Consider the following 14818-nt stretch of genomic DNA (forward strand, 5'->3'; position numbering starts at 1 on the left):
ATTCTGGACCATATCTACCGCTATGCTCCCTCTGACGGGGGGGTTGTTACGTCCAGCATACCACTTCTCTCTATTTTTCCTACTCGCTAACTCTCCCACAGTTCTTACATTAATCTCATGATCTCTGTCCTGTCCTCTTATCTCTACGTAGTCTCACGCTATTCACTATCGCGCTTACTCATCAAATTCCATTCCCTAGTCGTAGCATTGTCACACCTTTTCTGCACCCGTACGTTTCACGTCTCGAGGGACACTCCTATTCTAACTCTCAACAACGTCACATCTAGACTTCTTACATAGCTTCATACAGCACACTTCGTTTTTACCGCCATCTGAGCTTCCTCGAAATAAATATATAAGTAATATCTCAAACAAACCCTACGTTATTCAATCCTCATCCTGCTTTCCGGTTGACCTGGAACGTAAAAGCGAAGTCAACCAGTTTACTCTTACCGCTCAGGAGTAACTACTCACGGACGTAACATAGATGACGAATTCAAAATTTTTCCGAGAGTGGTGGATAATTTTATAGTTATTTTTATGATCTCCAATGTTCTGGTCACTCAAATAAGTCAAATACTATATTATAAAATATAATTAATGTGTTCTGATGTTCTGGTCACTCAAATACTATATTATATAATATAATTAATATAGAAAAATTTGCTATAAATAAAAGTGCGTAAGTAGTACTATCTCACAAATACTCTCTGTTTTTCCAATGTCTATCATACCATGTTCCATTGTTATGCTTGTTAGATGTGTTCATATAGTTTTCTTCTATTTGCAAAGACATTGTCCTGTAATGAACTTTAATTTATTGATTATAAGTCAAATATAAAAGAAAGGGAAATAAATAGACAATTACGGGCAGTAGTTGTTGACGATCACAGAGCAAATTATGCATGTATTTGGGTCATTTTAGTTTAAAAGTCAACTGTAATTTAATAGTACAACATCCCTAATTTCTAGTCCCTGCACGTCGCAACCCAACAAACTTGGTTTGATAGTTTAAAAGAAAAAAATATAAGTGGACGGCACAGGTGTATAAGCTAAAAGATATATGAGACAATAGTCGAGTAAAAATAAAACAAAATAGTAACAATAACATTAAAACGGACGGTAAAAGTGTATATAGATAAAATCGAGCGGAACAATTATTCGAAATATTTGAAGGGAGAGTGTGTGATGTGTCGTATCTATAATTTGAGAATGGTGTGACTTTCTTTCTTGTTTCCGTTCGTCGTTATTTATTGAACTCGTTACCTGATCAGGATTTGAGTTAATTTCACACTTTATGATTTCCTGACACCTCCATACGCAACTCTCTTCTTCTAAAATCGTAGGCCTACTAATTTGCCGATCGGTTGATCCGCTGATCCGCTGATCCGTCCGAACTTCGGTTCTTACTTTCGTCGATCAAAATATATACATCGTCACAGTCCCCACGCAGGGTCCCGAAAAATGTGTGTAGCCCCAGGCCCCTTACACATTAAATTCGGCCCTGATAGTGAAGAAACCCATACTAGTTTAGATGGGAATGGTTTACGATTCATGGGAGTACGCCCAGGCATTCGCAAAAAACGTCTTTTTCACGTCAATCAGTATACAAAAAAATCGAAAGCCGAACTGAACACCAGTGCGTCTGTAAAAAAATTAAAAATCTCGACAGCACTCGATTTAAATATTGGCCGCGCACATGGCTACGTAATTGTAAATTTTCTATCCATGTTCACTGCAATTGCTTCTCTCATAAAATGCAAAACTTGCAACAGTGACATCAAGTTCTCTGAAACACGAGTTATAGGGTTGGGATTTACCTCAATTATCAAGTGCGAGAAGTGCGAGCAAAAGTAGATAAATTCGAGTCCTTCGCCTTAAAGTTATTGTTACGAAATCAATCGCAGCTTCATGTTGGCTATGCGAATATTAGGTGTTGGATTAACAAGAATGAACATTTTCTGCGATATTATGAATCTCACAAAATGCTTCAGTCAACCACTCTACGACAAAATTACCAAACAAATACGAGATGCAGCGAAAGAAATTGCAGATTCGTCCATGCGAATGGCAGCTGACGAAGAAAAAAAATAACGGCAGAAAACGAGAACACCAAAGACTCTCATGGGTTCGCCGTCTCCGGGGATGGTTGTTGGAGAAAAAGAGGTATTTCTTCGCTGCAGGGTGTTGCGACACTTATCGGGATTTTTTCTGGGAAAGTTGTCAACATTATCGTCAAGTCGTTATTTTGTAAGGCATGCCAATCGTGGAGTTCAAAAAAGAGAACAGAATAATATGAAGAATGGTACGCGGAACATGAAGATAAATGTACAAGTAACTACGAAGGAAGTTCTGGAAAGATGGAGATAGTGGAATTGTTGAAATATTCAGTAGATCTAAAGATTTACACGTGACAAAATATTTGTATTTGGAGATGGCGATGCAAAAACATTCAAGAGCATAACAAAAGCCAATCCGCATGGAAATAACATTATGATACGTAAATGAGAATGCATTGGTAATGTTCAAAAATGAATGGGCAGCAGACTCCGCAACGTCAAGAAACAAACAATAGGTCTCGGAGGAGGAGGAAAATTGACTGCAAAATTGATTGACGAATTGACAGTGTTTTATACATTTGCTGAGAGAAATAATCGCACGTCTATCGATGACATAAAGAAAGGAATCTGAGGAAAATATTATCACAAGTGCTAAGCCGATGAAAATCCTCAGCATGACAACTGTCCATGTGGCAAAGAAAGTTGGTGCACGTGGCGACAAGCCGAAGCCGCAAACACGCTAGACTCATGTACCCATAAGCCTGCACTCGATAAAACTGTAGCAGAAGCGATCAAACCAGTGTATGAAGCACTTAGTAACGACGAGTTACTGGAGAGATGTTAGAAGGTTTCACACAAAATAATAACGAGTGTTTGAATTCTAAGATTTGGAAAATTGCTCCGACAACTTAATGGCGTGGTTTATCGCTTGTTGAAATCGCCGCATATATGTCGGCTAGCACTTTTAACGACGGAACAGTCGCCTTTCTCCGAATTATAAAAAACCTTGTTATCACAATTGGGTCGAACGCGATTGAAACTTGCGAACACCTGGACGAATTACGCCTTACTACCACTGGAATTCATTCTGAAAAGCCAACAAAGGAAGCAAGGCTTGCCGCCAGAAACGACAAAAAACATGTGGAGACGTTTAGATGCCAGGGAAGGCTCCACATATAGCGTGGAATGCTATTAAATAAAATAAGTTTGCATTTATAATAAATACCGCGCGGCGTGCCCGACCGCCAACTTCGAAGCTATTTTTCCACGATTCACTTTTTTGAACCTTGTGAAAGTTCTAACTCTTGAACGAAGCTTCAGATCGCCTGGAAATTTTTACAACATATTCTTAGTATCATCACCTATCGAGCGAACTACATAAACGAAAATGTCAATGACACAAAAAAAGTATAAAGAATAAAATACCGACAGAAAATTAAATAAAATAATTTTAAGTTTCGAATTTTTATTATTATATATTTTTTTTTAATAATATCGTTGATTCACACTGAAGATACATTCATTATGCAATTATAAATATTTTCATTTTTTTTTTTCAGATACCCACATCGATGCCGAGAACTTTCACCATCAACGCGCGCGCAAAAAAAAATACATTGCTTTGTTATGTTATATCTCCGCCATTTGTTAATAATTCTGATTTTTTTTACATATACTGAACCACGTGCATAAATAATCTGTAAAAAAATGTTAATATTTGCGTCATTTTTTTTTAACTGCGTCTAAAAAAGTAGCTTCGAAAATGGGCAAAATCACGTATATAAGACCTTAATAGCGAAAATACTAGACTTATCACAAAATATTGTGGGTTTCTTTTATGAAGTATTTCAACCACTATAAGATCATATCATTCAATTGATTCAACTTTAGCAAATTTATTTTATAATTATTATACGTAATATTATGTAATTTATGTAATTCCACTTCAAAGGCATCTTTTTTTTAGCAAAAAATAAATTTGCTTAAGTTAAGAATTATTTGAATGACATGATTTTATAGTCGTTAAAATGCTTTACAAAAGAAATCGACAATATTTTGTGATAAGTCGTTATTAATCTCGAGAAAACGTGAATTTTTACATGATTTCAACTTTAACCTTGAATAACTTTTGTGAAAGTTCAGTTATCAAAAAATGATATCAGACCTTTTCTGTAGAGCGTTGAATTTCCTACAAAACTAAGTGACGGAAATTTATGTAAATTGCCTCTTCACTGAAATACAAAATTCAGAATGAAACTAAAACTATTTTCGCGTGTTAATCAAATGGAAAATGAAGAATGGCGTTCAGGAACTACTAAATGTCAAAATTAAACGCTTCATTTTTGCCCAGGCGTCTCACTTGCTGTTTCTAGAACTGTTAAGCGTGTGAACTTAAAAAAAAAAAATTCAATTTTCATGGACCGGTCTAATCTATATACTCCAAAAAGTGTTTGGTCTGAAGACGACAAAAATTCTTGATCGAACTGATGATTTCTACGATGTTGGAAATATTAGAATTTGTATATTTCGGCTCTCCGTGCATCGGTCGTACTGATATAGGGCTTAATTGAAAGCTTTAAAAATCTATAAACGTATGAAACTTTTCGAATCTCGAATTTCATTATGAGACGAGAGCAACATGTGTTAATATTTTTGCCGGATCAGCCAAAGGCTTCTGTTCACTGTAGAAGATAGTGCGTCTGTGAATGCGCGTTCGAGTTTTTTCTTAATGAACTTGGCGCGATTGGTGACCTCCGATCCTAATATATAACAATATTGATAGAAAAACGGATTTGAGAAAGATGAAAATTGAAATATCAGATTTTATGAATTTATATACTACTGTGCATCAAGTATGTGTCATTTACTTTACTGGTGACTGAATAATATTTGTCCCCAAATCCAGGTACTTTCATACTAACCCTTCACTTAATGAAAACCTTCACGTATTGAAATTAATCCCGTTTCCCTTCAGTTATGATATATCGAAGTCCCACTGTATATGGATATCCACTGGATAACCCAATGACGTTCTTGTGCTATGAGGGTTGTTTCTTTTAACCCTTTGATTTGGTTTTCCCTCTGTATCAATTTTCTCTATCTGTCATGCATTTGTTGTCTCATTTTCTTCCTCTTCTCATATCTTGTCTATATGCATATTACTCAGTTCTGGTCCGCCTACGTACCGTGTGGAGCTGCACAACTGAATGCCGTTCAATTGTCTTTGGAGCAAATTGATGTCATACGGAGATTGGCAGAAATGAATGCGCACCATCTAACCTTAGTGACGTCCGTAAAGGGTGAGTTAATCCAACTGCATGCGCAATCATGTAAAATATAGACGATTTTTGTTCATTTTTGATAGAACTGGTAGATTTTTTTTTTTAAATTCCGATGATTGAAAAGAACATAAATGCCCATCTACCAACTTTCAGCCACCTTCTGACGGTTGAAATTATGTTTTGACTGCAATAAGGATATCACGTCTGCGAGTTGAGGTTCCAAGTGGTCAAAGTTTAAACAAACTATAGTACCAAATGAGTGTGGATTAGTTTTTGGATTTGAAGGTCGTAATAATGAAGTAGAAAAACTTGTTGACGTTTCGGCCCAAGATGAGGGCCCTCCTCAAGACGAAATTATATAATTGGATCTGTTCAACCAATACACCAAATAAAATTACAATATTGAAAAAATTGCAAACAACAAACGTATTACAGACATTATATATAGAAATCATGATGAAACTAAACTTGAAAATATGGTAACCAAAAATTTGACAAAAGTATAATTACCTCAAGTGCAGCGTATCGATTCATGTGCACTCATTATATTTGTATAACGTACAGTATAAATGTTTAAAAAGAAAAAGGTTATTCACGATCGAGTTAAATAAAAGTAAGAATCAAATAATGATGAAAGGAATTTAAATTTTTAACAAAAAATATTTTGGCTGCTAATGTCACGTGCGGAGCGGTCTCGCACGCGACTACTTAACCCTCTAAGAGAAGCGTAGAGGTTTATATTTATTTTTTTGGTGGATTAGTCAGTGATCGTCCTATACAGGGCGATCCTGGTAATTGGCTAGGAGGATTTATTATTAATATTATAAGTAAATGTTGGCGGAATGCAAAGCTTGAATGAAATTTCGTGCAAAGATAACAAATGAAAATATTGGACGAGGAAGCAAGTGTTACAGAAATATTCTTATTCTAAATTGTACACACTCATACGATTACTCACTCTCCGGTGGTTTATTCCAACCTCACTCACGCTTCTACAAATCTAAACGATGGCTCACACATACGATGACACACTCATAACACACTCACAATTAAAACTACACGGCTGTATGAGTCCATGGCATGAATTGCAACAACTTGATATCTAGCTTCGAAGACTGATATCGCGACGCGAGATGCTTAGGCGACCGCATATAGAATTAGAGGAAATTCGCTCTATTCGTCGGTGATGCGAAAAAACTCTTCACGCGATAGCTTCTGAAGGAGCCTGATTTCGGTAGATGTTGGTTTTATTCTGTCTCTAACGGGACTGACTTCGCTCGCTCATACGACACCCCTTTGGAGCGTCGGACAGCGAGCAAAGTTTCCGTCAACGTTGCAAATTTAAAACAAAGGCTCGCCCAGCGAAGATCTTTCTCGAGGCGCGTGGTCTCGCGCTCGCCTCATCCCGGTGTTTGATTACACCCGGGATCCGGCGGGCGCGGGAACACTGACGTTGTTATGGTCAACTACGCCGCTGCGCTTTTATCATGCCACTAACAAAAATATAAGGGAATTAAAATTTAATAATTGTGTGAGAATGTTATTCCTTAAAAATACACGAGAATACAATTCAGAACGGTTCGTACTTCCATGCATTTCTCGCAACGTAATTCCTAGAAATAAAGATTATGCTTCCTCGTCAATTAATATTAATTTAGGGGTAAACATTAATAAAGTAATGATATATATTTATAAGTATGTATACAGACGGCGTACGTGACATCCCTCCCCCCTTAGGTGTTGATGCCCCCATCGACTCGGTGCGCCGGGCCGACGGTGACACCGGCACTGGAGGGACGGCTCTCTCCTGACCGCATGTAACTCGGTTATTTGAAATTTGCAGATTTCATGCATCGCACATGCGCATTTCATACGCTCATACACACACATATGCGACGCATTTTTCTTCACTTTCACCTTCACTTGGTCAACTGCGCCGCTGGTTCGTCGCTTGGTGAGCCTCGCGTCTCGCCGACGGTGTCGTCACCCTCGTTCGCTTCCTCGCTGAACGTGGCATCCCTTGCGTCTCCCTCCTCCGCCAGTTCGCCTTGCAGGGCATCTGCAGGGTTCATTCTAGAGAGAGGGGTAGCGGGTAGAGTTCCACTCGACAGTGTTGTCCATTCGATGAGGTCTCCCTCGTCCTCCGGTTCACCTTGCAGGGCATCTGCAAGGTTTACTTCAGAGAGAGAGGTAGCGGGTGGAGTTTCACTGGACGGCGTTTCCCAGCCGATGAGGTCTCCCTCAACCTCCGCCGAGTCCTCATCCTCGGTTCCCAGGAGCAGTTCGAACTCACACTGGAGCATTATCCAGCACCCCATGATGCGTGACCGCACCGCGGGGGCCATGTTTCTGCTCAGCTTCCTGTAGTCGATTAGGAAGGGAGCTTATTCACTGACCTGGATGATGATCGGTTCTCTTTGGACTCCCTTTTCCTTGGTGTCCCTCGCGTTTGATGTTTGGACACCTTTGTCCTTCCCCAGAGCAGTAGCGCGACGGCGGAACGTCGTTGTCTTACCCGCGTCGTCCGGCCTGCTTGACGGACCGGCCTTGCGATTCGGAATTGTGGAGGCCTCCTTCGATCTTAGGGAGCGTTCGAAGGTCTCCACGCAGTGACCAGCGTGGAGACCCGGTCGGCTACCGACATTCTGGCCCCAGAGGGTGCATTCGCTGCCCCCTGGCCTCAGGTTCGATAAATACCACTCAAGGTAGCACCCCTCTCAGTGCTTGCCGTCTGCCGCTTTCCCGCATGTTGGGCAGACTCCTCGCAACATCTTCTACCCCGCGAGCACCATCCCTGAGGGCGGGGGCATCTCCATCAGTTTCGGCAAGGTGGCTGAGGCTGCCGCCTCAGTTGACCCTGACGACGAGGATGATCCTGATGCCTCTTTCCCCTTGACCGCGGGTGGTCGTCCACCCTACGCGATCTGCACCACTTCTTGATATGCCTTTTGGTACTTTACGGCGTGCATCGGTCGAGTATTGCTTGGAACGGTAAGCCAACAGAGAGGGCAGGGGCGGAAGTCAGGACCTGCGGCCCGATCTGCTCAACCGTGGCAGCATTTGCTCCAGTCCGCGCACTTTTTTAAATTTTTCCCGCATACCACGCAAACTTGGTTTATTTTCGCCCTTGAAAACACGATGCGGTATGTATTGCTCGCGTTAGACATTGTCCTTAGATTGAATGGCAATGAAGGTTATATATATATACGTTTCCTGAATTGTCGCGCGTCCAATCGGTTCCGAGTTCGAGAGTCGTTTGGCGCGCGAAAATTACTGCAAAATCCTCTGGGCCTTCCTCCTCTGGTTGTAACTCGCGTCAGACGTGGGATCCTAGGTGATTTTTCCTTTGGGAATTGCAATTGAAAATTTAATTTTGGAATTTTATCACGAGGGAGCTGAACCATAGGTAACGGGACCACCTATCCTTGTCGATCTCCCTTCTCCGGGACTTATCAAAAATACCTGACCACGCACCGGTCAATGTGGTCGCCGATGTGACGGCCGAATTGGTCACTAGCGTCATGACGATGGTCGAAAATTAAGCTATACAAAATAATTTCACAAATATTCCTGAGTTCGACGGGAAAAATATGCCGTTGAGGGACTTTTTGCAGGATATACGAAACGCGTCCGCGTTCGTGACAGCCGCGGCAGAACCACAGTATAGCGCTTACGCGGCGACACGCGAAATTGTGTTTCTGACGAAAGAATTGAGACCGTGGCCGGGTTGGTGAAATATCTGAAGAATCGTCTCGCCCACGTGAAAATTTACAAGTACTACACGAAGGCTCTTTCGACCATTCGAATGAAGCGCGATCAATCTGTTGGGAAATTTTACGATAAAGTGCGAATTTTGCTTAGCGGGGAAAGAAGCGCGTTCAAATCTCATTTTGGCGTTAATCCGCCAGAGTTGAATCGGAACCCGCTACATCACATCGCGTTGAGTTCATTTATAAACAGTTTGCCGTCGCACATTGGAACCGCGGTAGATAAGCGTGAGCCAGAAACTCTCCAAGCAGCCTTTAAGATCGCAGAAAAACTCGCGCTTCGAGACAGCCGACGGAAAGTTAATGAAATGAGTAAGGGTGAGTCAGCACGTGTTCTTTACACTCGCTATGACTCTCGATCTCCGTCGCCGACGGCTTGAGAAAATAGACAATCGTCTACGTATCGAAGCCGGTCGCCACAACCGGCTCTCGGAATTTTAAAACCTGCGCGAACGCCTGATAACCGCGAGGGTGGCCCGGGAATGTCATATCTTCGACCGGCAACAGCTTGCGGTTACAAATATTGCTGTAATGAAAGTAGAGGCTGCCCGTGCTGCCCGTTAAAGCGTCGGTCTTCTCCGAGGCACTCCCCGCAAAGGGAGCCTTTAAACTCCCCTGGGGTTCGCCGGGCAGATTCCCCTGCGGGCCCGACGAGAGCAAGCGAGTCGAGTCTACCACGAGAACTCCAACAGTCAGTGAGGTTCCTGGAGAACGGTGTCTCGTCCTCCGGACTCCCACTGCCGAGGAGAGCTCAGTAGTCGAATTGACTGCCCCCGAACTTCGTCAAAAAAAGGGAAATTTTTCCTTGACACGGGTTCTTCGGCTAGTTTAATTACACTTAGTGCCCTCGATCAAGATTTAACTGTAAATACTGATGACAAAATATGGGTAACAGGCCTAGAGGAATCGAATATTCCAACACTCGGCTCTGTTGTCCTTCATATTTCCGATAATCCGATTAAATTTTACGTGTTACGTAAATTGCCACTGTGCTAGTTGTCGCTAGCATTTTTGACTGAGCCGCATGGAGGGAGGTGGTCGCTCTGAAGTCAAAGATGAGATTCACAGTATACCTTATTATTTATTCAATTTATTTTACATGTATACAAGTCAAGGTTTTGGTTTCCAAGTGATGGAAGGGGCTGAAGTTGTTCTCTGGTATCGAGGTGGAGGGTGCAGTGCAGAGAAGGGCGACTGATAGGTGTGGTAATCCAAAATACTGCGTGCTGTTGAGTAGATGTAGCGTACTAAAGGTGTTGCGTGGTGGTAAGCCTTGAGTGCAGTCTGTAGCTCAAAAATCGGTGAAACCGAAGTTGTTCTGACGATGGGTGAGATCGTTGGTCTCATATCCCAGCCGCGACTCCAATTTGACAGCGGGAAACTTGGCGAGCCGATTGCGGGACGCGCGTGGCTGCGTGGGTGGCGTTAGGGGCGCGCGTGACGTAGTGGGTTCTGTCCACTGCGGCGCGCGACTGGAAAGTGGTTGACGCTTGAGCACATGAGTTTGCGCGTTTATTGGTTTTCACGAGGTGGTCGTGAACAGCCACTGAAAAGCGACGCGTTAATCGGTAAACCGTATTTTTTCGCGTAGAAAGCCAAAATTTCGTTTCATCACAACACTTCAGTCACCTCGAGTGATCCTATCCGACCTAAGCCTTTCGTAGGTTTGCCTTCTTACGATGCAAAACCAACAAAGCGCGTGTTAGCAGCAAAAATCATCTCGGGTGACCGAAGTTATAAATTGCGCACGCGTATCAGCGAACAAATAAGCATCCCTTTGAATAATGCGAACTTAAAGGAGGGATATTTACCGCAATTCGAGACTCCACCGGGTGTGTTTATCGGAGAAGGTATCGTTGCCCCTTCGGGAGGATGGTGCTATGTATTGGCAATAAACACGCGATTCGACGACGTCGACTTAGAAATCTAGCCTCAGGAACTCGAAGATTTCGAGCATTGTCGAGAAGACGGTTATTCGAGCGGAGAAAGCTCCGACGGTAGCGGCGTTGAGACTACGCCGCCGAAGGATCGGGTAGAAGCCATAATTGAATCGTTTGGATTTGTACAAGCGTGAGCGAGGTTGGAATAAACCACCGGAGAGTGAGTAATCGTATGAGTGTGTACAATTTAGAATAAGAATATTTCTGTAACGCTTGCTTCCTCGTCCAATATTTTCATTTGTTATCTTCACACGAAATTTCATTGAAGCTTTGCATTCCGCCAACATTTACTAATAATATTATTAATAAATCCTCCTAGCCAATTCCCAGGATCGCTCTGTATAGGACGATCACCGACTAATCCACCAAAAACATAATTGTAAGCCCTACGTTTCTCTTAGAGGGTTAAGTAGTCGCGTGCGAGACCGCTCCTCAGATGACATACTAACTGTGACACTAAGACCATTTTTGTTAAATAAATGGCTATACGTAGAACCCATACTCTCATGTCAGGCATACTTTGTTGAAGAGATCGAAAAATTACAATACATGAAATGTCAAAACAGACTATACCGGTTAACTGCCGTGCAGTAACTGAGGGAGAAGCAAGATAGAATCAAGAGTCGACTATACCACAGCCGAAAAAAACACCGAAAAAAATATAGAAGACAAGGAAAGGTTATTGAAATATATAGATAGAAAAAAAACTGTGGGTAAGACGAGTTAGGTTGTTAACGTCTAATGAGAGACGTACATGCGTTACTTGGGTGTTCTACGTCTTGACGCAAATCAACGCTATTTGAATAGCATAAGATGTTTACGTCATTATTACGACCTGCATATCCAAGAACTGATACCCATTCAACACATAGAGGTGCAAGAACTAACAAGGGAACGCCAAAACCCGGACGAACGGATTTTGGTGATTCTAAGGTATGTTGTAGAGTGACCCAACCCTGGTACCAGGTTACCGGGATTTCCTCCATTAGGGCCTGGTTTCCGAGAAATTCGACTTCGAAGTTTTATACTCTATTCATAAGCTCGTAACGTTTGCATACTTCCGAGCCAGCAAGCGTAGCGTAATTGGCTATGCTTACGACTGACACGCGGGGGGCCTGGGTTCAAATCCGATTCGTGTCAATTTTTTTTCTTTTTCTTTTTATTCTAAAGAATATCACTTTTTTCATTGCAACATATTTTATTTTAGAAATTCTGAAATGCAAAATTATTAAGAAATACTTCAATAACCGTAGTGTTACGAACTATTTTCATCGAGAGAACGAGAAATGCGCCGATTTTTCAGCGGGAAAGTTGGCTTTAGCTTCAAATTCAAGACGCATGTCGACGGGTCCCTAATTCAAAGATTCGTTTTGTTTTGAACAGTCAATAAAGAATAAGGAGACGTCTCGAAGGAATTCATTCTTCGTGAACAGAGGCTCGGGTTCTTTGCCATAATAGGTGGCGTGAAAGTTTGCGTACATCTCGTACAGTAATGCAAAGCGATTGTGACTCATGTCCAAGTTCAGGTTACCGTACGGATAATACTCGGAATTCAAGAAGAGCTTGACGTCAGTAATATTACAGTGATCAAGATGACTGGCATTTTTAGCGGCTTTGTTTTTTCGATTCGTTTGAAAACCGAGCATGACAAATCACGGTTTTTCCAAGTGGGTGGACGTTTTCACAGTCCCTACATGTTTCGTGGTTGCTGGTAGCAAAGAATATTCGTACAACTCCCAACTGCGGAAGCTCATGGAGACAGGTGTATCTTTCTTAATGAAATTCAACAGTGCAATTTTTCATTGATCCAAGAGCTTCACATAGGGTACCAACCATTCCACCTGACCGATCACGATTCTAAAGTTTTCGTCTTGATTTTGAACGATGGCATTTAAATCACTTTTTGATCTTGTAACAATCAGCTCGTGTTTCGCGTTAACGATGCTCTTGCGATAGTCTTCAGCAAAGCCCAATATCATGCTCAAGGGAATGACTACGTCAAAGTTGCCATTGGCATCAGTTAATTTTTTCGTATGTTAAACATCGAGCCATCTAGCATTTTCCATTAGCCAACTTTGACCAGGGTTGAGCGGAGCGAAACCTTTCAGCAGGCTGATCAGACCAACGTTTTTACATTTATCCAATCTCTACAGCGTTTAGTTCGTACTGTACATCTTCGAACAAATGGCAGATGGCGTTATTGACTAAAGTTGTGATGGCTGCTGCAGTGCCGTCCGATTTGAGAAATTTTCCAGAGATATGCAGCGAACTCTTGCTCGGTAATACGCATAAATCCTGATGCTGAACGGTGATTTAAATCTCGTCGCTATTGTTGAAAGTCGACGATGCGTACGGTTTGTGTGCGTGTATTTCTTGGTGGGCGATTGATTCGTCAAAGCCGACAGGTGTTCGAATGCTCAAGATTCCCTCCTCCATGGTACGTACCAGACAACGAAACAGCAGAATCGGAGTTTTATTTGTCGAAAATTCTTTTTCCAAAAGGTGTCAGATTTAGACCCAAAACTATCAGGAACTCCACGTTTCGACGTATTAGCGCTTCGGGAATCGATCGATGACTGACTAGATCGGAACATGCTGACTGATTAATATAACTCTTTTTGGACAATCTGTTATATACAATACCCATCTTTGATTGCGATTTGATGTGCAGACTCACAGTTATAACTTCTCCGCGAAAATTAACCATATCTCCGTCTTGATCGACTAACCGAAGCTGTACGTGATCTATGGTCTTGACGATGATTGGAAGGTAAATGACGTGCGACGGCACTTCCACAATCTTATATCCCGGCGGAACGATAGGGAAAAATTCGTGAATAGTATGCACTTTGAGCTGGTTGACGTACGCACTCGTTGTAATGCTGCATTCGACTCGCAACGCGTTAACCTTGAGAATAGCTACAGGCATATCCGAATGGTGAGTTTGATCAGCTGTCAATACGCACGGTGTAAATCCGCAAAGCTGACCAATAGAATCGTCAGGTTCCAAATTTACGATATAGCTACATTTGATTTCGCTGCATAACGTATTGTTGTAATGCTTTATACCGATTTCAATGTTGGTATTTTTTAACGCTTCTTGAACGTACTTTTCAATATCCTCAATTTCGTAGCTTCCAGTGAATTTAGTGACTACCTAATCGGCTACCTATATTTTATTGTGACCGACATCAATGTTGGGAATGGAATTGAAGGTAAACAGTTCAACGAGACCGAGAACATAATTTTTGTTTAGAGCAAGTTCGATCGGAGGAAACTATTGCGCTTCGAGAATCGAAGACGTTCCCGATATCGTTGATGTAAACGAATCATCCATGACAGCAAGTGCTGGACTTACGTTCTTAAATTACGTGTCATGTTTATATTGCTCGTCGCTTAGAAATTTCAGACACAAGTGTCCGCAATCGAATGTACCGTAATCCTGATACGTTTTGTCGTTGTACTCAACGCTACCAACACCGAAATATTTCACGAGGTCTAACGGACGTGAAAGATGACCGAAACTGTCGAAGTAAACTACATCGTTGCCGCGTTTCTTATATGCAACCCAGTGTGTCCCAGGACCATCTTCATCGTCGAGATTGACTACAGCTGTCTCGTTTTTACGCGGTCCGGTTTTGGGCATATCGTTGCGCATAAAGACACCTCAGAAGTATGGAATTTTCATGATTTTTGCATACTTCAGCAAATCCCAGTTGGTCAACGCTCGGCGTGGTAGCTTCACACTTAGTTTTTTGAAAGATGAAGAC

At 41.9% G+C, this 14818-nt stretch overlaps 1 protein-coding gene across 4 annotated transcripts in view; it reads left to right on the plus strand.

Moving 5' to 3' along the window:
- Nucleotides 1–14818, plus strand: part of LOC124307480 (dipeptidase 1-like) — a 1861010-nt gene that overhangs the window by 871713 nt on the left and 974479 nt on the right. For all 4 annotated transcript variants that reach the window (XM_046769153.1, XM_046769154.1, XM_046769155.1 and 1 more), the window contains exon 6: nucleotides 5227–5359. In XM_046769153.1, the coding sequence (XP_046625109.1) occupies nucleotides 5227–5359 (133 nt within the window). The remainder of the gene's footprint in view (nucleotides 1–5226; nucleotides 5360–14818) is intronic.

The sequence above is a fragment of the Neodiprion virginianus genome, chromosome 6 (assembly GCF_021901495.1).
Source record: "Neodiprion virginianus isolate iyNeoVirg1 chromosome 6, iyNeoVirg1.1, whole genome shotgun sequence".
NCBI classification, from domain to species: Eukaryota; Metazoa; Arthropoda; class Insecta; order Hymenoptera; family Diprionidae; genus Neodiprion; species Neodiprion virginianus.